Below are 25339 nucleotides of genomic sequence, written 5' to 3'. Positions count from 1 at the left end.
AACACACCCATCGTCCTTGGAATTTGGTTAGTGTTATGCTACATGGTCCCGAGTGTACTGAGATCATACCCCAGTCTTTTATCACAAGATTTCACAGCACACTGACATCTGTAATCATGCACACCAGACTGGGGATCAAACTGTGTTTGTACAGTTGTTTAGCGGTCTGCCTTGCTCTTTTGTTGAATCACAGTGTCCCTGGAGTCTGTAATAAGCGAGCAGGACAGTCTGCCTGTCCTTGGGAATCCGCAAGAGGTGTCTAGCAGTTGTGGTGAAGTCATTCTCCTTTAGGAAGAGTATTGAATAATAAGCAGGCAGACAACGATGGAACAGAAACTGAACTTCCTCAGTTTCCTCTCCAAAGACTGCCTTGCATAGCATACGTTTCACCTTCTTGGGATCAGGGGGTTCGTGGAGGTCCGTTTCCGACCCAGATGTAGGCTGTGTAGGTGGACAGCTGTGCAGCAGCCACATCTCACCCCCACCCTCCTTTTTCAGTCCACAATCCAGCTGGAGAGCAGACCAGACTTTACTGAGAATCTGTCGATGTAATTTAGAGCATCCTGAAATTCCACGAGGATGGGATTCCTAAACCTTCTTTGCAGCAGGTGACCCATGTATTGAGGTTGGAAAATTCCTGTGACCCTTATTGTTGCAAACACAGACACATTGCTCTTATTGGTTTCAATTTTTGATCCTATGACGCCAACATTTCCAAGCAGAGGATACTAAAACAGATACTCAACCAGATGACAACTGATTTTTTCCCAGTGGATTTAAGTCTGAAATCAATTGTTGAAAGCTTCTTGGTTTATAATAAAAGGGTGAAATAGTCAGTTTTCTTTTGTTTGTTTTTTTAGTTTTAAGGGGACTAGTGTCTCGCACAGGGACACTTTAGCAGGGATGAATTTTCCTATTTACAGTCATTATGTTTTACTCTCATTTTCTCTTGTTCATTTTGTTTAATTGATGCTTGGTGATGCTACACACAAGGTAGCTTCTTGGTATAACAGAACCTCACACAATGATCTTTACTCTTCTTCATGAGGTCTTGAGTCCTGCAACATGGGATACATGGGAGCCAAATGGAGAAATGTGAATGAAATGGTAAATGGTAGACAGTTGCTAGTGCTTTCTTATGTTATGGTGGCTTGTTACTGAGGCAACCAAAAGTGCAATGAATGGGGGTTGGTCTGGATGGGGTGCATATAGTCTGCTGGCTCAGATTTGATGTATATACAGACTGTGTTTACGTAAAATGAAACATTCAAACTGAGCACCAGTTTCTTCAGGTCTCTGTCAGGCCTTTGCGTGAATGTATGTCAGTTTTTGTGGGCTAGACTATACATTTTAATTGTCCATTTCCATTGCCTATTTATGCACCTCAAGTGTGCAAGTCTCATTTAAGAGTGGAAAGTTTCCTTGCATGTGAACATTGTTTTCTTAGTGAAATACCCTGGAATTTAACTTAACAACAGTTCTTGTGTGAGAGGGCCTTTGACCACAAGTAGCCAGCCCTCTGTCCAGATTTAGCGTCCCATTCGTAATATTGCTGCACTTCCTCGGCCATTGTTTGGCTTTGAAGACGACAGACAGAATTGGGTCACGGCTTCACAAATATTATAGGACCACTTTGCACATATTTGCCCATAATGTTAGCTACTCATTGTGTCAGTGTCAGTGACAGTTACGTTCCCATGATTTAAATCTTGACTGTTGTTTTTTTGGAGTGTTCCCAATAGGAGATTGATATATGCTTAGGCTTGTTACGTTATTCTTTAATCAGATATTATCTAAGTCAGGAAACTTTTGTATCTTAATACTTTATTATGGTTTGCCAACGAATGGTGCTGAATCCAAGGTTTAATGTGTATAATCAGTGATATAAAAAAATCCCCTACGTCTTCTACTTGTTTTTCTCTTTTTAAGATGCAAAGCAAACAGTGTTTCTTTTCTACTAGTTGTCTGACATTGTCAAAAGCTCAAACAAACAAAAGAAATCAGTGTAATCACATACGGCGTCCTAGTGACTACACTGACCAACTATTGGTACCAATATGATACAAAGCTTTTTGTCATTAAAGTTCCCATGACATGGTGCTTTTTGGATACTTTTATAGTCCTTAGTGGTCCAGTAATACTGTATCTGGAATTTCTTTCCTGAAATAATTTTGTACCAATGCTTGGTACAAAATTACAATGTTTGATGCCCAGGCTTACTTTTGAAACAGACTTACAAGATTTTCCTACTTTCTAGTTAGAGATTGTTTTAAGTGTTATTTTAAGATCGTTCTCCCTGTCATGAAAAGTAAGTGGTTTATGTCCAAGAAAACATGTGGGAAGCAATGTGTGTGTGTATGCTTACTGTATGGATATTCATGTGTGTTTGCAAGCATGTGTTTGTGGATTTTGTTGGATTAAGCAGAACCTCTCTCTCTCTCTCTCTCTCTCTCTCTCTCTCTCTCTCTCTCTCTCTCTCTCTCTCTCTCTCTCTCTCTCTCTCTCTCTTTGTCATTGTGGCTGAAGAGGCAGATGTTCACGCTCTCCCTCTGGATCTCCTTTCATCGTTTCCGTCCCAGTCTGTTTTTAGGACTGGCTAATCGAATACAGCCTCCCCTGGAGACTCGAGAGATTCTCATGTGATAGTAACTTTGGCTCCCGGGCCCGACGTGTCTGCCAGTTTAAATGACTTACTTCATAATAGGAGAAAGGACTTTAACAGATGAACTGTCCTGTTCTTGTTGTTGTCTTTGACTCTCTATTGAATCCTTATAATCTTTAGATTCTTGAAGTATTCTTGTATTTATCATGTTTAGAATGTCAGTGACAGATAAGATAGTTAACAATTACATGAGTGAGTCTTTGAATTTAAAGGTGAGGTTTGGACTTCATGCTATCTGAGTAAGAGTTATAATCTGTTTACAGGTCTTGGAGTACCCCGCATATGTGCAAAAGTAAAAAGAAAAGCGTTTGTGTCTCCAGAGGGAGTGGCGCAAAATCAGGTCACGTTTCTTGAGGGTTGGTGCTAAAGACTATAATTTTTAAAATTAAAGAAATCTGGGTGTGCAGAGTTTAAAAGAAGTGAGCTTTAAAGACCTCTGTAGCCCGTTCCTCATAATTTCATAATTTCCCGTTCATATAATTTCCCGTCTGCTCTCAAATGATTGATTGGCATTCTTGCAACTTCCTTAATTAAAGTGATATTTTACTTGTCAAGAAACTATTGAAAAACGTTTTTAAAAAGAACGTTATAAGAATCAGAAAGCATGACTGCCTGTGATGTTATTATATCGAACTTATTAAGATTGCTCAAATATTTCTTTAACTTTAAATAAATAGCCTCTGATCATGGAGGCTTGCTTTTTCCTTTCTTAAGGTCATTACAGTGGATCTCTTTGACCAGCTGGTGTCCCTCCATATGGGTACAACCAGTCCAGACTCAGCAGGCTCTTTTTGTTTAATGGTGATCTGGCTCACTGACGGTCCACTTCCTCTCTAATGAAGGGTACAGTGCAGCAGAGTGAACTCCACAGCCATAGGCAATAACTAGATGGACCCAAAACGAGACTATTGGCTGCTATGTAATTCAGACCAGTGCCGGGTCCAAACACAATTAGTCTCAGTATAGGGTCTAACTGACTTTTGGCTCAAGTCATGGAGCAATGTTACATTTTAAAGGAAATTCACAGGTTTTGCCACATTCACCTTCCAGCTTTTCCTTTTTATTTTAGATTCATGTCTGCTTGTTCTTTTATCATTTATCCCTTCCTGTTCATCCCTCCCTCCATCCTTCATCCTGATTCCCACAGCCAGAAGCCATGTCTGGCCTTTCTAAACTTTGTGTGTGTGTATGTGTACATGTGTGGCCATGTATCTGTCTGTGTACATTTCTTCCTGCCAGCACATGCAACCTGCCAGGAATTGAAATGTAATACTGTATTTTTTCAATACAATATTTCCACTGTTGCGCTGCCAGTGAATTATTAGTTATATTAAAAAATAACTAGGCTTCCTGTAAACCTTAAATGAAGCTGTAAAACAGATTCCCGAGGACTTGAACAGAGGGGACACTTTTAGCTGTCGGTCGGTGTTATGTAAGATGTCTCCTCTGAGTTTAAAGGACGCAGGATAGAGAAGTTGCGTTGGCTGCTTTTGTTATCAAATGGAAACTGCAGGTGTGTAGGTGTGTGTGTGTGTGTGTGTGTGTGTGTGTGTGTGTGTGTGTGCGTGTGTGTGTGTGTGTGTGTGTGTGTGTGTGTGTGTGTGTGTGTGTGTGAGAGAGAAAGAGACAGATGAAGAAGCTAGGAGGCAGAGAGGCTATAAACTGGGCCTAATAGAGGCTAGTAGGGGAAGAGAAAGAGAGTATGGTGAGAGGTTGGCATTGGCTCAGCAGTGGAAATTCACACCTGGCTTCTGGCTTAGCGGCAAGTGAATGAGTTGTGAAGAAAATTTGTTCTGTGGATTCTCTGTTACACCTACCATACAGAACAGCTTGTGATTCAACCTGCTTGTTTTTTTGTTTTTTAAATCATAGTTTTCTTAAGCTTCATGACAAAAACTGAAAACTTGAACTAATGCCAACAAAGACGATGATATAAGTGATAGAAAGTGATATTATAATTGTTACGTATCGAAATAGTAGTAAACCTCCTAATTAGTCTTTTACTAGTCTTTCCAGTAATTGAAAACATTTGGATTTGCTTAAATAGAGTATGACATAAGAGTGAACTTTGTTTGATCTACATGTAATAAAATGCTGTCTAATTCTATTAAATTCTATGGTTTAGAAGTGATGTGTCTGAAGCTATTGCAGTCTTGAGTCAAAAATTGGAATATTAACCAACAATCTCATATGGATTGCTCAAACATGCACATTCAGTTAACCCATGTCATATATGAAAGGTGGACCAGAAAACTATATAAAATATATATAAAATTATACTATAAATGTATAATTTGTCTTACTCAATGCAATCAAAAAATGTTGATTCCAGGGTTTACCTTCCATACTGTAAGACAAATCAGCATCCCTAAAGCACTTAAGAAATTAAAACATTTGTGATTTTATTTAAAATTATATTAATTTATAGGCAAAGGAAATATAAATGTCCCATGAAGAACCTACAAGCCTGACCTCACAAGCAATTGTGTCACCAAATCTTGTTTTTTTTTGTTCTTTACCTGCAATCTCTTCTGTTTTAAAACTTTTATAGCATTTGCTCCTTTCTGTTTGGCTGTTGTTAAAGACATGTCTAAGCTTGCAGCAACCCTTTGAGCTGGGATTTTTAGCTTGTGAAGGTCAGTGGCTTCATGGGAAATGTTCATAAAGGCCCCTTAAAAGTTTTTCTACCATCCCTATGTAGGCAAATGAAGTGACATGCTGTTGAGAGAAACTCTGTTCCAAGGCTGTTTTTTAGTTATTAGGGTAGTAATATGTTAATGGGATTTTTAATGAGGTTTCCTTACTCCTGAACTAGAACCGGAGTACAGATTCAAATATAAAAGCACAGTGGTGCTGCATTAGTCAGTTAGGATGCACATAAAATTGTAGTTGAGACAATTAGTCAACCCATCGTCCAAGTCATTTTAAAAGCAAAGATGCCTGATGTTCTGTGACTCCAGGCCACAAATATAAACATTTGATAGTCTTCTCAGACTTATATGATATGAAGTATGATCAACTGAGTATCTTTGGGCTCCTGACAAACAACAAGACCAAACAAGACCCCAGAAAAGCAAGCCTGGGTTCCACAAAACCACAACAGGCATTCCTAATTACCTTCTGACATCACATAGACCTACTGATTTATTGACAATACAAACATTAGTTAACCATTTTTAGTTTAGTAATTTTGTGGTAACTCTTGAGAGGGTTTTCTAAATTTTATGACCAAAACAGTTGGTGTGAATAATATGAACATGTAAACAACTACAGCAGTCATCAAAGATACAGTGGCTGTAATGTGGAAAGCTTTCTTTAAAGTGGTTTGGATTCACAGGATTAAAAACACAAAAAAAGAAAATTGTGTTGACTTTGGAAAGCAACTGATAAAGCTTTTTCCCTGCAAAGTGCACCAGTAATCCCTGTGCATTAGGGGAATTATCAGCACAGCAAATTGCTTGTGTGAAACATCCCGTATAATTGCTGATAAGGGCTGTTGTCCCTGGAAATAACGTAATTCAAATCACCATCATCTAAATTTTTGAGCTTATTTAAAGAAGTTAATCATAAAACATCAGAGACTCATGAGATCCCTGGAAACTACTGAATTAGACCCACATTACGTCACTGAATATATTACAGTGAATCACAGGTTTAATCAGTTAATCCGTACTTTATTAACAATCCATGTGAAAGTAACCTTTAGACCCCGATAACACTGTGTGATGGATTCAGTCATTTATTTTCACTCTGAAACTCTGTGATGCACTGAAACTAAGTTGATTGATGGTGAATGGAAGAATGTTGGAGGACCTTCATATGACCCCTGCTGCTTGGTCTTTACAGCATGTCCTCTGATCAGACTCAGGTGATGCTAATAGGAAACATACACTGTTATGTCTGTGTGTCTGTGAGTGTGTGCATGTGCAGGTGAACAAAATGGTTTTCTAATGTAGCCCATGTGTGCTCATAAACCTTTCTTTGTCGCATTTCTTTGCAAAATAGTAAAATGTTTTTTTCAGTGCCACAAAACAGTTTTCCCTGCTTGGAATAATTAAGATGCTGAACTGAAAATGTCTCTTTTACCTAGCCAGTGAGATCATTTAGTAATTTTTGCCTCATTTTCCACCACTATATGTCCAGACATGAATAGGATCAAAGTCTCCTCATAAATCTGTAAAGCTGTTTCAGTCACGAAGCATGTTTTGCTGTCTTGCAGTAGCAAGCCAGTTTTTCATTTCGGCTTAATTGCCTTTTATACATGTCCATCATCCAATCTTTCCATCCAGCAGTCTTTTTGTGTCTTTTTTTCTGTGTAACATTTATAGTGAGCATAACTACAGTGTTTCTCCTCTGCTCTCATCCCTACAGCATGTCCTGCCGGCACCTATAAACCAGAGGGAACCCCAGGAGGCCTGAGCACCTGCCTGCCATGCCCCGACTCGTACCTCACCTCCCAGCCAGGCAGCACCTCCCTCAGTGACTGCGTCTGCAAGCTTGGCTATAAGCCAATAGGCATGACCTGCCAATGTAGGAGTCACTGATCTGTTAACGGCACTATCAGCTATATTTGGTTTAGCTTGAGGGGTCTCAACCACTAGCACTTTTGCAGAAAATCACTTTTGACACCTTCATTTGGTAAATTTTATGAACAGAATAGTGATTCAACCTGTCTCCAGTTCATTTAGGTTTTACCATTTGCTATTTTTACTAAAACAGTTATTATGAGCAAAAATAATCCTTTATAACTGAATGCCAAGGGAAAATTGCCAAGAAATACAATACATCAAGAGAAAAGACAAGGTAGAAGGCATCACTTCAATACTGCTGATTTGAGTGGAGCAGATTTTATGACTGTTTGAGGACCCTTTAAATAACGTCTTTTCAGAAAGCATAATGCAGTTCGAATACATTCCTCATGAGAAAAAAGAAGAAAGTTCACTGAGTCTGAAATAATGCTTTGGCTATGGCAAGACAATATTTTCCATTGTTGCCTCAAAACAACACAGCATGACAGTGCTGGGTTTGGTTCGAACGACACTTCCTCCAAAAAGATGTACACGGTGCCGTGGTGCAGAGGACAAATTTCCCTACAGTGACTAATTAAGTAGAAAATGCGTTACTTAACTACACACAAGGGCAGCCAGGCCACTGTGTAGTCATCCAGCTGTGTTTGTAATGATGAGAAAAACTATATACAAGTTTTAACTCATGAATAAACATGTTTTATACAGCAAGAAATATGTGAGAGCCAATAAGGACAGTGGATTGTGAGAGTAGAAATGTTGTGATAAATGAGGGTGAATCAACTGGAAGAGAAACACAGTATTCCACAGAAGTATGAGGTTAGTATCAGAGCGTACTGTATTGTGAATCTGCTTCCAGTAATGTTAGTGGTCCTCCCATTCCTTGAAGAATGAGCCATTGATTTCCACACAGCCGTTCTTGTGAACAATGTTCATTAATCAACAGTTTCATCGACTGAGTTGTTCTCTATTTTCCTCCCTCGGGGAGGTAATGTTTAACAAGTTGTTTTATGATCCTTTTTGTCAGAAATATTAACTTTAGGCTTTCTCTGTGTGTGTGTGTGTGTGTGTGTGTGTATGTGTATGTGTATGTGTGTGTGTGTGTGTGTGTGTGTGTGTGTGTGTGTGTGTGTGTGTGTGTGTGTGTGTGTTTGTTACATTGATTGTTTTTGTATGCCTTTTGTGTTAGCTACAATATGAAAGTCAGGATTTTACTCTCTTCTCTCTTCTCCTCTCCTCTCTTCTATCCTCTCCTCTCCTCCCAGTGGTATACTGTCCAGAACTGTCTCCTCCTGAAAATGGCTTTTTCATCCAAAATGTTTGCAACAACCACTTTGATGCAGCCTGTGGTGTGCGATGCCAGCCAGATTTTGACCTCCAGGGAACCAGCATCAGACTATGCCAGGCTGATGGCACCTGGTCAGGGACACCTGCCAGTTGCAGAGGTGAGGAGGAAGCAGTCCACATTATGATAAAATAAAAATCATCACAGATGGAGGTGTCCTGAGAGTTTACCAGTTCAACAGGATCATGCATTCACAATGTCTCTAATTTATTGCTAATGAGTTGCAAGAGTAGAGTAGAGCTGCAGCTGTAGATTATTGAGTGTATCAAATAATCTGCTATTGGGTTAAGGCCATTTTTTGTCAATTAATGGATTCATTGTTTACATATACAATGACATAAACATTTCCCTGAGCCCAAGGTGATTCAAATTGTTTGTTTGATCCAACCAACCATCCAAAACTTAAAGATATTTAGTTCATAATGATATAAAAATGATATAATGTGGTGTTAGGGTTTTGCTTGGGTAAAAAATATAAAAAAGTTTTTAAACAACTAAATGATTAATCAACTAGTAGCTCAAATCCTGACTTAATCAAGTTGTTTAAGCAATAGGCTCTGAATTAATGGATGTAGTAGCAAAATGTTGTTATACTACTACAAAGATCATACCAAGGACGATAGTTTATAAGGCATTTCTTATATTTTTACTCCAGTCTTTAAATAAAGGTTGTAGCGGAGGTGGAGGATTTGAGCGCCTGCTATCACCTAATAATAATTCCATTACAATAATAAAGACAAAAAAACAAGGCAGAACTGTGAATAACCAAGCTAAATTGTTTTGGTTTGGAAAGCAAGTAAGCACAGAAATCTGAATAGCTGCTGATAGCTGATGATCATAAAGAGTCTTTCCTAGCTTGTCAATCATGTTAATGTCAGTCAAGCCTCTTGATAACTCCTTAAGGGAAATAAGGAAATAAAAAGGTGTGCTTATTGGAGTTGTGTTCCAGCCCCAATTATAGCCAAATATATCCACAATGTATACATTAGTGACATGCGTCTGATTTTACAGTATTGCAGACCTGGACTTTCTTTTAGTATAATGCTTCTGGCAGTGATTACACACAAATAATGCCAGCTTATCTGATTGATTGCAGTAGGTTCCCCCACACCACATGTCTCATATGATTTCTCATTAAGCTACGGGAGGGTCATCAAAGCCTTCAGACCCTGTCGCCTCCCTTCTAATGTCTATATACCCTCGTTAACATTTTATGTAGCATTAAATCAACATTTCAAGATGAGGGATATGAGTTGATCTGTTGTACTAACTTGTTGCAAGAAAAGCTAGAGTTAGATGGCGTCTGTGTGGCGGCGTGTTAAGATTGTTTTGCCGTGTAATGAGATCATGTGTATTAAGACTGAAAAGGATTCGGCAACTACTGGGAGACTACTGCTCTCTGCCAGGCCAGATGTTTAGAGGAAGAAAGATAGGGATGGTTCAGTTAGGTAGATAGAGAGAGAGAAAGAGAGAGAGAAAGAGAGAGTGCATACAGGAGAGACTGAATGAAAGAAAAGGATATAAAGAAAGAAATAAACAAGGTTATACACCAGGAAGCAAAAGCGTGTGGCTGTTCAAGAAAGGAGAAAGTGATCATTAAAAGGAAGAGGGAGTTGGAGGTCAAGAGATTAATGAGGAAAATGCTGTTTTAACAGAAAGACTGCAGCCCTGTGACTCAGAAATACCAAGACTCTGAATATTCAAGGGTGTATGTTGAAGATTTATAGTATAGTATTTATATAGATTTATGGCTTTTGGTATATATTTTCTGAGTGTGTATGCACATGTCTGCTTGTATGTGTTGTGTCTAGTCTTTGCCACATGCTGTAGGACCTCCCAACTAGTTAAGCCCTGAGGGAGGGGGTCTCCTCTGAACCCGCCTGTCTGTCTAAGGGTGGTGATGAGAAATAACACACTACACACCCTTTTCTAGACCTCAGCATAACTCAGAACAGGCACATCTTGTAGGGACTTTCACATTTTGGGTTAAATGATAGGTCCCAAGTTGTAAACAATGATGATAATAGTGCTGTACATTCCTGCTGTTGATTTACTGCTTTCTCCTCCTCTTTGGATTTATATACAGTACCTGAGTTTACGACTTACACCTCATGTTTAGCATGAAAAGCATGTGTTAATTCTATAAAAGTCTAAAATAATTTGTTTTAGTCATATGGAAGAAGCTAAAATGTTGGCTAAAACCAACCATTTAAGTTAGTTGAAAATACTTTTTCATCCCCATTTGCTGCGTTTGGATCAGTTGCTCTTGTCACTTATCAACAGGAAGGTTTCCTTGTCTGTTTTTAAAAAATATTTAAAAGTGCTTACAGCTAATTAAACTGTAAACCAAAGGAAGTTAAAAAAACTTTTTTTCTTCTGTTTTGCAGGATTGGATTAATGTTTATTCTTTTTAACCCACAGTCCGTTCCTGCCCTCCCCTCTCTCGACCCCAGCAAGGCTTCCTGAGGTGCAGCGATGGCGGCACCTCCTACAAGACGGAGTGTCAGGTGGGCTGTGAGCGAGGCTACAGACTGGAGGGAGACTCCAGACTCACCTGCCTGGCCAACTCCCAATGGAGTGGACCGCAACCTCGGTGTGTGGGTAAGCCTTCATCTCCCCAAATCTCTATATCAGCCTGTGTTTGACATCTGATGATTGAGAAATTCTGATTCCTGTTGGCATGAGGTGCTTTTTCCTTTCATCTTTCACTCTCTCCACCATCTGCAATTTTTGTCTTTGTGGCACACAGTTGTTCTTTATCAAAATGCATTATTAAACACATTGAACTATTATCTAAAGGAAAATATGATTCCAAAACAAAAGTAGGCCAAATAAGTCATTGTAAATCAAAACATTGAGAAGGCCCCACAGACTGTTATAATGACTGCACCAAAAGTTGAAGAGGAAACAAAGCAAAATTGCATTTTAATTGAGGCATAGCTGTCATATTTGTGTGTATACTAAGTGAATATATACTAGATATATAATTTGGGCAAACATCCTTATAGAAGAATCCTTGGAGACACTAGGTCACAGTTCAATCCTAGTTTAATTCAGCAGCACGGCGTTCACTCAAACACACACAATAGATTTCTGTAGCAGTACATCTTTACTATAGCCCGACTGTATTTAACTGTAAGATCATTTTATCTGTTTAGCTTTCGCGTTTGTGATTCCTTTTGGGCTAAAAAACACAAAGATGATTTATCAAATTACTCTAAAATAACATAGAATGTGGGTACTTCTATGTAAAAACGTGGTTTTACACACGGATGTAAACACACATGAGAACAACACTCACACATGCACAATGGTTAAACATATGGTATGTATTTGCACAGAGCCACACTACATCATCCAGAGAAAGATACATCTTTTTTCTCATAGCAAAACTACAGCACATATTGCGTATACATATGCACACAAAATGACCCACACACTTCAGAACTGATAGTTAAGTTAAAATAGTTACACATACTCATGCCCGCCACAGAGAGCACCCAGGTCATGCACAACAACACACAAAAAAGGGACAGTGTGAGAGTGTTTAGCCACAAACCTCCGGCCTCACTGATCCAGCCCGCACTGACTCACATCCAACCAACCAGTTAGCTGCTCTATTTAAAAACTCAGACTGGTCTGCTTCCGGTAAACTCTCTCCGTTTATTGATAACTACCATCTCTTACCCCTGTGCTCTGACTGAGTTACAGCTTGTTTGTTTGACCATCACAGACTGACGTTACCTCTTTAATGCAGCTAAGAGGACTCTGTGGGCTGCCGTTGCAGCTTTGTGGTTTGTTATAGCGTTTGTTTGCACTGTGGTGAAACGGGATTGCCTCAGCTGCCCTGCGAGGATGCAGAGACATTTTTTGATTGAAATCTTCATTGATTGAATCTCCGTCTCAGTGACTTTTCCCTTTTTAGCTTCTACAACTAAAGCCAATGAAACAGGAGTTTAGAGAGGGAGAGAATGAGATCTAGCCATCATCAAGCGAAAGCCACACTGGCCTCATCCCAATAATGCAAAAAAAGCCTCCAGTGGTGGAGTGCTGTGGTTAGTGCTTTCTTAGGTTCATTCCCCACCAAATGTTTATTGTTTGTGTGCCAGTTTTTGATAGACAACTCCTGAAAATAGCTTTATTATTGTCATTTATAGTGGAGACAACTTAAATTAAGATTTTATCACATTTGGATAACACGCTCATGATCTTGGAAAAGGGTTGTTCAGATTGGCCTTATCTTCTGATACTCAATAGATTTGTTTTTCCACAGCAGGCCTGATTTCATTAATGCACAATGAATGCCATTTTCAGCTCAATTCAGTACTGAAACTTCATTGACTACATTTTTTAAGTGAACAATAAAATATGAGTCATGAGAAGTGGAATCCAGTTCAACTCTTACTGCAGATATTATTCCATCAACAAAATGAGCTATATATACAGATATCACATTCATCCCTTGGTTTCTCCAACCCTCTTCCCAGAGGTGCGTTGTCCCCCTATTGTGACCCTGAAGAACATCTTGCTGTCGCCCCCTGCCTGTGGGAAGAGGACAGTGTCGCCGGGCTCTGCTTGCCTGCTCACCTGTCATCAAGGTTACAGTCTCCAGGGAAACAGGAAGGCGGTGTGCATGAGCTCTGGAAACTGGACAGCTAATGTCCATAAAGCCATCTGTATAGGTAACGTACTGTGTGTGTGTGTGTGTGTGTTAGTTTCCTAAAGAGGAAATTCATCTTTTCACTTTGTCTCTGAGTTCGGGCTCAGCTGTAAGAGCTGCAAATGGGTTCTAGGGTCTTAACAAGGATTTGAAATATGTTGGCTAGGCGGCGGTCGTATAGTGCATTTAGGGTTTTCTCACCAATTACTGTGGTCATTTTATTGGGGTAAGGTTTACATTATATAAAGCTATAGTTTAACATTTTTGTAAATACGCTACAAATCTAAGACCATTCCTACCTTGGTTGTTCTTCCTCATGCAGTTTGTAAGTTCATTATACACTAACTGACACAACTTCTCCGGGATTAGAATGAATGACACTTATTTGCAAGGCAGGAAGAGAGAGGTTGTTAAACAAGAAAAAAAGAAAGAAAACTAGGAAGGAGACGTTTTTTTTCCATTATCCATTCCCTCTTCGGCATTTTTCTCATTGTTGTGAATGGTGACAATGGCGCTTACCCCATTTTGAAAGGGGCCTCAAGTCACTAACTCAAAAAATACCATATCCGAGCTCTCATGTCTCTCCCCTTCACTCTGTGCAGCCCTCCAGATGCCTTGCAGGTAAAACAGGTGGTGCAGAGAAGCTCTGAATGTCCCCAATCCCCTAATTTACTCATGGTGAAAGTTTACTAATGAAGGAACTGCTATCGTTAAGGAGAGGAAGAGGTGCCATAAAGATAAAAACGAATGGAGAAGTAGGGCGGACAGGGAGGTGAGAGGGGAGCATGAGTCATCTGAAGGTGTTTTATAATGGGGTGGTAGGGAGTCGATGAGTTTTTCTGATCCCCTCAGGTACAAATGGGCTGAAGGAAGGGGAGGGAAAGGGAGATATTAAAAAGAAAATGCAGACAAGATAGAAGAAACATTGAGTGCTGCAATATAGACGGCACATTTTGAGATCAAGCAATAGAAAGTTATTACAGAGTTGAAAGTGTTCTTTGTAAGCTTCTGGCTTCTTTCGCCTTTCACTTCATGTTGATGACACCCAAAGTGAAATATTCCTCCCTTGTTATGAAGATGAATGAAGCCGATTGGAGCTGAGTGTGTTAGTGTTTAGCAGAGATGGATGCCTAAGTGGATAGGTCATCAGGTCCAGATGGGAAAAACTCTCTTACACAACGCAATAGGCATGACCACTGTCGATTGATGGGAGATTCAACTCTTGGAGACTTTACTCATTTACTGCAGGCTTGAACTGAGTTGAACTAAACTGTGCTGGCTTCACATTGTTACAACATGCTGTATGAGAAACAGAAAAAGGAAGAACTCATACAAGGGTCGTGGTGGGTGCTGATTTGGTGAACACTGCCACTTCACATAGAGATGGTTACCCTTCACCTGTTGCCGGCTGATGAAAAGGGGTTCTCTGCATTGCTCAACAGCAAGTCAATTATACATTTATAATGTTAAAGTGAGAGTATTTGATATTGTCTTTTTAGCAGCCAGACTTACTGCTTGTTTGGGGCCTTGCAAGCATGTCCACAGTTCCTAAATGTCAATGCAACTTCTGTCCGATTGTTGTTTGCTGTACCTGGCAGGAAATTCACTAGATCAGCATTTGCCATGAGATTATTTTGAATTTAAACCTTGCTTTTACTCCATCAAACCATGCAAACCATGTCACCATGGTCTTGTTGGAACAGTGACAGCGGGGCACTCTATCTTTGGTCAGTAATGACCAACAATAAGGGTGTGAGGTCTTGTGATTAAAGAGGTCAGATGACATCACACATCTACTTCCTCAGTCCTAACAAGGAGCATGTTGAAGTCAGTGTATACAGGATATGATAGGGTGAATATCTGCATTATTTGAATGCTGGAATCAGATAAAGCATTTGCAGTGTCCAGTCCCTTGTCTAATTCTCTCCTTCCTCTTAAACGTGTAGTTTGTTCTTTCTCCATGTCTCTTCAGATGTTGAACCACCACGGATCCAGTGCCCCGAGAACATTGTAGCAGAGACAGTTGAGCGGCGCGGCACCGCCAATGTTAGCTGGAACGTCCCAACTACTACGGACAACTCTAAAGAAGAGGTTGGATACTTTTTAAAACAAAATGTACAGTAGTAGGAAAGCGGATCTAAATCATTTTCATTGACCCCAAACTTCCCTTTCCAGAGCCACATCAACAAGCAATACATGAAGGTCTACGAGTCGTGAGCTCTTGAGTCACTTATTTATATGAAACTTTATCACCCTCCCTCAGGTGGTGGTGCAGGTAAAGCCAGTGTACACTCCACCCCAGTTGCTCCCAATTGGAAAGGAAACCATCACCTACATTGGGACCGACCGCTCCGGGAACCAGGCCAACTGCTCCTTCACAGTCACTGTCATCGGTGAGTTCATCCCTCAGGAGACTGCATCAACACAAACCATGTGTGCTGCAAATGGCCTGGGGCAACAATTTATATCATCAGAATAACTTTAAAGATGCTATACTCACATTAACTTTCTACAAAACAATAAACAAAAAAAAGACATCTCATCTGACTGAGGCGAGGCATCTCCCTAATAACAATGCTGTTAGCATTTTGGCTTTCTATCTATTGTTTTGTCTTCTGCTGGCTCAAGTACACACAGCTGAGCTGCTTTGTGTACCATATGTTTCAGATAGCGCAACATTATTTGTCCATGGCAGATTTGAAAAATGTCATTTGAGCATTCAAATACAAGTCACATGTAGGTTGTTGATCTTGTACTACACTAAAACCACAAAATCTACTTTGTAGTCCACCTCAAAGCTAATTGGAGGAGAAAAATTTCCACAGGCATCACAGTTTTAAGTATTACAAATTGATGATAGTTAGTTAGTTATATGTTCAGTCTTAAAAGTAATTAGCTTCCACCCACGTCAACCATGTATTTCAGAGGACTAGTGGAAACACCAGCTAAAGGTGACAGCCATTTACAGTGCTAAGTAAAAAATAACAGAACAGTGTCACATGTAAAGGCAAGAAGAATTGTATTGTGACACAGCTGCAGTGTTAATGTGGGTAAAGTGTCAACAATTTGCTTTTTACATAATTAAACATACTTGCATTGCACAACCTGGAGGTTCCAGACTATACAGATTAGTCAGTGTTTCTGGGTCTTCTGCATCTGCGCTCTTGGCGTCTCTGCACTCTCATTGCAGCCGGGGAATGACTGTAATGGCACTGTAGCAGCACTTTCCAACCGATATGTAGTATAACTGTGACATCACAGCCATGCAGAAGTCCTGACGGCTCGTTTAAAGGAACATGCCGACTTATTGGGATTTTAGCTTATTCACCGTATCCCACAGAGTTAGACAAGTGGATACATACCCTTCTTATCTCCGTGCGTGCTGTAACTCTGTCTGAAGCCCCCAGCATAGTTGGAACCAGTTACCTGCAGGATCTTTGCTACGCTAAGATAACGTTGGGGGCTTCGGACAGAGTTACAGCTTGCAGAGAGATAAGAAGGGTATGTATTCAGTTGTCTAACTCTGGGGGTACGATGAATAAGCTAAAGTCCCAATACATCGCCGTTTTCCTTTAAAGGCACAGTTTCTGAATATGGGGTGTGTGCATTGAGCCGTGGATTGAGCACTTTAATGCTTTCTAAATATTTATGTAACACCATAACCTGTTTTATAATAAAAAATGGGATGAAAATCTCACTTTTTACAATATGGGACAGTTTTCAGGTTATGGACACTCAAACAAGTGGCCTCTCGATTACAGGACCGCCTCTCCAACTGTTTAATTGACATACTCACCAGTAAGGGAGTCTATCAGTACCCAGCATGTGCCAAACAGTGTTACTGCAAAGCGAGAAAAACAGGGGTGTCCCATGTCAACCGCTCGATAATCACAGCAGTCAGGGGGAAAAACCTCAAGCATGGTAGCCGTGAACATTTCCATATGTTATTATGGTGGTGGAACGTTGTAGTTTTTTATTAGAGGCATGTGTTTAACTAGTGCCCTCTGACACTCTATACTCCTTCAACAAAAAAGTCAGATCACAGTGTAGCACTCTGCAACTCTCCCAACTTTGTTTCTCTAATGCTGCTGTGATCTATTCCAGTCTTGGGAGCAATTGTGTTTGTGTGCAACAACTCTACCATGCTTTTTTAGTTCAATTTTTTGGGCATTGCTGAATGTTAAATAACAATGAACGGTATATTTAATGTTAAATAATGTGCTGTTTTTATTGTGTGTTCTCCATCTGGTCATCACCCACCATTATACTCCTTTCTAGATACGGAGTCCCCAGTGATTGACATGTGCAGGTCGCCACCCACAGTTCAGGCCACAGACACGGACACAGAAGTCTTTTGGGAGGTGCCACAGTTTTCCGACAACTCAGGTATGTCTGGTAGCCGTTCTCAGACGGCAGCTCCCGAGATGGTTTATTCTTTTGCTCCTCTGTTCCGCTGTACTCCACCCTCTTCCTCCACTAATGATGGTTAAACAGGATCTTTTCCGTTGGCTGACTGGAAAAAGGGGATCAGGAGAGGACTTTATGTATGTGTCTGTGTGTGTGTGTGTGATTATTGTTGAAAGACACTGGACACATGGTCCAACAATGAGATGATGGATTGTAACTGTGTGCAATACGTCATTTGTGTGTCTGTGTTTAAAAGAGAGTTTGAGAGAATAGGACGAGTGGACAGATGGACATGTCACAGTGTCTGTTAATGTCATTAATATTACGTAGGCAGCAGAGAGAAGCAGGTGTTTTTGCTCTTTTGTGAGAATTTGCACTCTTTCCATACATTTTTCACAGAGTCATTTGTATAATTATGTGAGCAGGCACAGTACTTGATTCATTTGGGAGTTAAACCTTTTTGAATTACTTGTCAAATCATCTGTTTCTTTCTTAATTAGAGTGAATTATGTGGAAGCACAGATGTTTAGATACTTTTTTGGTTATGTTAGGCCTTTTATTTTCATAGGAGAGATGAAGACTTGAAAGGGGAGAAAGAGGGGTAATGACAATGGCAGCAAAGGGCCACAGGTCAAGTTGAACTGGTCGCTGCGTCGAGGGGTAAACCTCTATATAAATGTGTGACTGCGCTACCAGCTGAGCTAATCCGGCCACGGAAGTACAGAAGTTTAAGCGGCAATTATACTGTTTGCATGACAAGATAGATTTATGTAATGTGTATGTAAATGTAAAATCATTAGCATTAAAGTGACTGGTAACTACAGTGGACAAATATATGTATATATAATAGTAGACTAAACAATTATACAAAATACAAAACCAAGAAAGAAATCTAAATACATAAGTAAATTACCTACTACACATTTTTACAGTGGTATTGTTGGGCTACTCAGTCTTTTCACATACCTATATTTGTAATGAGGCAAATGGAAATTAAACATATGCAGTTAGATCTTTATAGAGAAGCATTACAACTGTTATTGTTATTTAGTGTGTGACTGCTGAGATATTTTGCCTACCAAATCTATCCAAGATTTGAAGCAGTTCAAGGGTTAATACAGTAAATGAACATGATGTCCTCTTAGTAATTCTTTTATTGCAGCTCTATCTCAAAAACACAAATGTGGACCACATATATCCAGTGCCCTTTGAGCTCAGTGAAAAAACTGTTGCTCTCGTTATTGTTCAAGGGCAGTTTAAGAGGTCAGAAATGACATACTGTACTTGCTGTTGTAAGCAAATATGTTTAATATGTAATCCCGATCCCACAATAAAAGGGTGCATCAAGGCCACTCTGCCAAATGGATGTAAATATTGTAGAGCTGGCTGACTCTCTGGTGCTGTAGCTGTTGTGGGGACAGACAACAAACTACACAGACACACACACACACGAATAACCCTAACACAGCTCAGATATGTGTTAGTGTGTGCAGGCATGGACGCATATACAAACACAGGCCTCAGACTTCTCACTCTCGAGACCCAGCATGTTCAATCCCCACCTGTCTGCAGAGGTGCACCCCCATCAAACACACACACTTGTCTCTCTCTTACACACACACACACACACACACACACACACACACACACACACACACACTGTAATAACAGGCTGCTGCGGCTGCTTTGGGCCACATGACGTCAGCCCAGCACTGCTTCAACGTCAGTGTTTTGTTTTTCCAGGCCCACACCCTGATGCCAGCGCTATATATAGTTTTGAATCGGTAGACACAACCATAAAGACACGTACAGACACACACACACAGGCTATATACAAGGGGAGACACCAGACTCCAGACGTGTGTCAGCCCTGTTTAAACAACTTTGCTACCCTTAATGGAGTTGGAGTGAAACACAAGGTCAATCACTCAGCTTTCCCACCTTCTCTTTTTGTCCCTGTTGCTCACTCTTGCAGCGCACATGCTTGGAGAGTTTTCTTTGTTCACATCCTGTTTGTCAGCCTACAGGCAAGACCCACAGCATTTCACACATGCAAACACCTACAATAATACACTGCTCTCATTACTTCTACCTCTCCCAAGGCTCTATCCATCACATTCTAAATGTGAAGACATTCTGAATGTCTTCACATTCAGTTTTTTTAAGCCAACCAGACAGTAGCAATTTTCCATCTCCGATCCCAAGAGCTGGATTTTTCTGCTGCCATGTGATGCCCAGACAAACCATTCCCATGTCAACATATCATTGTTTAACATAACGTCTATGATTTACTAAGAGTGACTCATTTAGTCCTGGAAAATAGAGTGAGGTCAGGACTGCCCTCTGCAGGATAAGTGGAGTAACACTTTTAGTAACACTTCTGCACTAATGATGTGTCAATGGATAATAATATATATATATATATATATATATATATATATATATATATATATATATATATATATATATATATACACTACCGGTCAAAAGTTTGGGGTCGCTCACAAAATTCCATTGGACTACATTATAGCCAGAAGCTCAGCTGAGATCAGTTGCCTTGTTTTTTTTAACCAGGGCAGTTTCCAGATTACATCATGTGCTTACATAGTTGCAAAAGGGTTGTTTAATGTTTTCTTAGTTAGTTTTTTTAAATAATTTCAGATTAGTAAACAAAATGAGCATTTGGAACATTGGAAGAATGGTTGCTGATAATGGGAAATGTAGATATTGCATTAAAGATCAGCCACCCACTCAGATCAACTGGTATCCTGTCTATAATGGAGTGAAATGGAAATTTGTAAGTGACCCCAAACTTTTGACCGGTAGTGTGTATATATATATATATATATATATTCAATGTTGTGTAAAAAGCTCCTCCTTTCTTTTTTTCTTTTCATTATTTGCAATTATGTTGATGATGATGTTGTTTTACAGTCACAACACTTTTGTATGTACTGTATGTCTGTAATCAAAACTGTTGTAATGTGTGTGTTTCTCAGGTGGTCGCCTCACAGTGACCAGTAGCCATACTCCTGGCTCTGTGTTCCCAGTAGGAGACACTCTGGTCCAGTACACAGCTACTGATGCAGCAGGAAACAGCCGCACCTGCAACCTCACCATCACTGTGCAAGGTACAACATCTCTTTTGAATAGCTTTTATTTAGTATTGTTGGAAAAATGTACAGTTTTTTGTGTCAATTGTGTAAATATTTTCGTTATTTGACCTTATCCATAATTTTTATTCAGTATATTTAAAGTATGTATATCCCCCATTTACTGTGTTTTTCAGGAGTATTTTCTGCTATTCTGTCATATTAATCTGTTCTGTCGCATTCTTTAATGCTTTTTTTCAAGCATCTGTGAAGAAGGACATGTAGTTCTTTAATGACAAAACTATTGTAAACGAATAAATACAAGAAAAATAACAACTAACACTGGTATTATCAAAAATTGTAATCCAACCCGACAAAACCATGGAAATATTATATACTATGTGTGTGGCCAGGGACGAGCTGTGACCGGCCGTACGTCCCAGTGAACGGAGAGTTCATCTGCTCTGAAGAAGAGGAGGGTGTTAACTGTACCCTTCATTGTAAAGATGGCTACAGCTTCACTCAGGATGCAGTGCACAGCTACTTCTGCGCCTACAATGGTGTGTGGGAGCCACCCTACTCTCCAGACAGACCTGACTGCTCAGGTAAGCGAAGCACACGTATTTAGTTTCTTTCATTTACTGAACTTTGTCACCTACTGTCTTCACTTCACTTCTCTTTCCCAGTGAACCGTATAGCAAACAATGGAGTCAAACCCTTTGAGATGCTGTTTAAAGCATCTCGCTGTGACGATGTGGACCTGATCAAGACATTCGCTGGGGAGTTTAACACCAAACTGGGAGGCATGGTGAGGATATAGTCACACACATACACACTGATCTGCTGTAAATCAACTCTCAAACACATGATGCTTTTTTTCTCCACAGCTCCCCAACATTTGTAGCAGTGGTGATGTTATCTGCAAGCTGGAGGTGATGTCACAGGGTCACTGTCTAGAGTACAACTACGACTATGAGAACGGGTTTTCAATTGGTAGGATTATGTGCACAAAATACACTCTCTCTCTAACCATCCCACCTGTATTTTAATGAAAGCATCTTATGACTCATAATTCTTCCCTCTTACTGTCTTAATATCTATCAGCACCAGGGGGTTGGAGTAACAGCTGGGGTCCTCAGGGCGCTCAGGACTACGCCTACTTTGAATCAGGCTTTGCCACAAGCACCCGACAGCTCACCAGGCAACAGCAAGACAGCAGCGTGCAACCCCACCATCGCACCAAGAGGCACCGCAAAATCACAGGACCCACCAGAGACCAAAAGATCCAGATCTTTTTCAACATTACAGGTATATTCAACATGATTTGCTGTATTTTTATGGACTTTTGTTGTAATGGGAATGTATGTATATGTCATGGTCGGCATAATAACCATATGATATGTTTTATCCCCATTTTATAAATGTGTTTTTTATATTTTTAATACCACCAATTGTTTTTTATCATTCCTTTGAACTTTGTCCATTTTCCCAGCAAGCATCCCTCTGCCCCTGTCGAGGAACGACTCAATAGAGGTGGCCAATCAGAAGAGACTCCTGCGGACCTTGGAGCAACTGACCAATCGTCTGAAGCGAACGCTGGCCAAGCAGCCGCTGTCCAGTTTCCATGTGTCCTCAGAGATGATTGTAGCTGATCCCAGATCTCTGGAGAGCAAAAGGCCCTCTCTGTTCTGCAGGCCAGGCTCAATGCTCAAAGGCAGGATGTGCGGTGAGTGGAATGGGGGGGGTTTTGATTTGTGGAATAGGGTTTTCTTACCGTTATAACCATATAAAATACATGTAAAGTTATGGGAGTTTAAGAAACTCTAATACCACTATGAAAGTTGTATGTACTGTTTTATTTAATGTACTAATTGTGTGTGCTGTTTTAGTCCAATGCCCGGTGGGAACATACTTCTCTCTGGAATATAATGAGTGTGAGAGCTGCTGGCTGGGCTCCTACCAGGACCAGGAGGGTCAGCTGGAGTGTAAGTCCTGCCCTGAGGGAAGCTCCACGGCCTATTTGCACTCCCGCAGCATTGCTGAGTGCAAAGGTAAATTAATTCACACAGTCAGACCTCAGCTTTGCAAATAACTTAGATGATATCCGATACATTTGTAAATTCAGTAAATATTTATAATAATTGCCTCTTGCCTCTTGTTCTATTTTTAGTATCTTGGGCGATGTTTGTTGATTGTAGAACTGATGTTGTTTTGTTCTGAGTATTGCTCATACTGTGGTGATTTGCATATGTTTGCAGGGCAGTGTAAGCCTGGTAGTAACTCTCTGAATGGGTTGGAGATCTGCGAGTCATGCCCGCTGGGTCACTTCCAGCCTGGTTATGGCGCCAGGGAGTGTCTTGTCTGTCCTGATGAGACCTCGACTGTCACCAGAGGAGCCGTGGATGAGACAGAGTGTGGAGGTGATACAGTCTGACAGTGTGGAGTACACTCCCTTAATGTCTCGTCAGCTTGCCTATTTTAACTCTGAAAAACCTTCATCATTCTTAAGTTATTCTAAACGCTGCTAGGTAACAAAAACAAATAGGATTCCAGCCTGTGATAAAAATGTGTCAGTATTAGTGTTAGTATTTGTCATTTATGTGCAATGATATCAGAAAGGCAAATTCTGACTAGGAAGTTTCATACAGTTACCCTTTAAAGTTGGATCAAATCTGAAAACTATGAAAATCTTTGCTACCTGAGATTCCCAGTTACATTACAAATGTCACATTTTGGGTGATTCCGCTCCATTAAATTATTTCATTTCTTTTTTCTCTTTCTGGTGCTTTTCTCTTCTGATCTTCTCTGGTCTCCAATCCTGCAGTCCCCTGTTTGGCAGGACATTTCTCCCGTACCGGTCTAGTTCCTTGTTACCCTTGTCCCAGAGATTACTACCAGCCTGAACATGGTCGCTCCTACTGCCTCTCATGTCCGTTTTATGGAACCACAACCATTACTGGGGCTACCACCATACAGCACTGCTCCAGTAAGTGATCAGAAAAAAACAAATCCTTTTCAAGTCACACAAATATACACACAAGCTCTCTATTTTTGTTTTGGTGAATCTAGAAGATCTTTGATTTTATATTCTTTTGGTCTTATATTCAAATTGGTTTCAGCATGAACTCTCTAAACCCCACTGTTGTTTTTACAAAATATGTAACTGTTCTGTCCTTTAGTATCCTCAGACAATAAACAACAACAACATGCATATGATTTCTTACCTTCTGTAAAAACTGAAAAGAAAAATGTCAATTAAAACTAAAACTACACTGTCATAGTTTGTTCCACACCTAGCTCCAGTTTAAATTAGGCCAGCAGACCTCTACTCTAAAACCATATGTGTGTTGAGTTGGCATGTAAAACAACTTACATTTCTACAAGACATGCCAAGTAAAATCAGCAGACAGCAAATATATGAAACTGTTCAGTGTTGTGGGAAAGCTTTTCAACAGCTGCAATTGCTCCAGTTGTGGGGTGTCTGATTGGTGTTGTGACAGCTCAAACCAATTGGAAAAGGAATCACTGCAAAGTATCAGGGGGGAAATGTAAATAATATAATTACTTTATTGTTCAGCGGCAGAATGGAAATAAATAGCACTGCATGTCTGAAGTGTGAGAATGAACAGTGGTAAGGACATGATGCCAGTTTTCAATAAGAATACAGGCTTTTGTTCACACAAATCACAAGTGTGGTAGAAAGTAGAAAGATCCTTAATGTGTCTTTCCGACTTGTCTGTGCTTACATTGCGTGTATTTTTTCTGGGTGTCATTGTCAGGTTTTGGCTCCAGTTTTCTTCCCAAAGAGGAGAGTGTAACTGCAGCTCCAGAGGTGGAGGTCGTTGAAGACTACCAAGCAAGTCAGGTAAGTCTTTTCCTGTCCAAAATTGAAGGGATAGTTCAGATCTTTCAAAGTGGGGTTGAATGAGGTAGGGTTTTAACCTACAGTAGATGGTGGCCAGCACACCGCCCAGTTTGGAGAAGCAGGCATGAATCACGAAACGAAAGCTAATGAATGTACTGCTGTGGACAGGGCTACAAAGCAAAACGCATTTAGCCACCTAAAAAGCCCTACTTAAAAAAAAATCTGTTTATGTGTACGCTATATTTCAAACATTTTCACCTTGCTGTCAAACAGTGCGTGTTGTATCACTCTCCTCAAAGCCACCAGACTTCTTTGACAAAAACAGTAATTTTACCTGGTAGAACACTGCTGCTCTACCGCTGCCTCGATTGGTTAGTTAGTTAATTAGTTAGTTAGTTTTGCTGGTTCCTAACCCTTTTAAAATACCAAAGTCACAAAAAGAAACTTACTGATCGAGGCAGCGGTGGACCAGCAAAAATGTGTTCTGCAAGGTAATTAATTAATTAAAATTAACGAACTGAACTCATATAGGTAATCTATATCTAACTTATATTTATACAAGAGGAGGAATTTGTGTCATCTGTCTGACTATAACCACTTTTATAACTCAAATCTTCAGCATTCCTAATGAATACATTCATATATACAGAATGAAACCAATAATGACAACATCATTGAAGGAAAAAAAATGTATTGGATAGAATTGTGACAGTAAAAATTGTAACATGATGATCAGAGCATGAACTGAAGGATTTACTGGACAAAGTTTGCAGCCGTGATTT

General features: G+C 40.0%; 1 protein-coding gene across 4 annotated transcripts in view; it reads left to right on the top strand.

The window, feature by feature from the left end:
* svep1 (sushi, von Willebrand factor type A, EGF and pentraxin domain containing 1) overlaps window positions 1-25339 on the top strand; it is an 88198-nt gene that overhangs the window by 36843 nt on the left and 26016 nt on the right. For 3 of the 4 annotated variants that reach the window (XR_004660572.1, XM_034901196.1, XM_034901197.1), the window contains exons 4-20: window positions 7034-7192; window positions 8454-8633; window positions 10955-11134; window positions 13021-13215; window positions 15166-15284; window positions 15457-15586; window positions 17472-17579; window positions 20600-20731; window positions 21106-21297; window positions 21379-21500; window positions 21580-21685; window positions 21797-22000; window positions 22185-22418; window positions 22582-22743; window positions 22951-23112; window positions 23517-23678; window positions 24472-24557. Coding sequence is in view for 3 of the 4 variants with exons in the window: in XM_034901196.1 (XP_034757087.1) it covers window positions 7034-7192; window positions 8454-8633; window positions 10955-11134; window positions 13021-13215; window positions 15166-15284; window positions 15457-15586; window positions 17472-17579; window positions 20600-20731; window positions 21106-21297; window positions 21379-21500; window positions 21580-21685; window positions 21797-22000; window positions 22185-22418; window positions 22582-22743; window positions 22951-23112; window positions 23517-23678; window positions 24472-24557 (2633 nt within the window). In the remaining variant the exon portion in view is untranslated. Of the gene's footprint in view, window positions 1-7033; window positions 7193-8448; window positions 8634-10954; window positions 11135-13020; window positions 13216-15165; window positions 15285-15456; window positions 15587-17471; window positions 17580-20599; window positions 20732-21105; window positions 21298-21378; window positions 21501-21579; window positions 21686-21796; window positions 22001-22184; window positions 22419-22581; window positions 22744-22950; window positions 23113-23516; window positions 23679-24471; window positions 24558-25339 lie in introns of those variants that run through there. The other variant, XM_034901198.1, reaches the window with a different exon arrangement.

The sequence above is a fragment of the Etheostoma cragini genome, chromosome 19 (genome assembly GCF_013103735.1).
Source record: "Etheostoma cragini isolate CJK2018 chromosome 19, CSU_Ecrag_1.0, whole genome shotgun sequence".
NCBI classification, from domain to species: domain Eukaryota; kingdom Metazoa; phylum Chordata; class Actinopteri; order Perciformes; family Percidae; genus Etheostoma; species Etheostoma cragini.
Note: the sequence above shows the minus strand (reverse complement) of the source record. Positions and strands in the feature narration are given on the sequence as shown.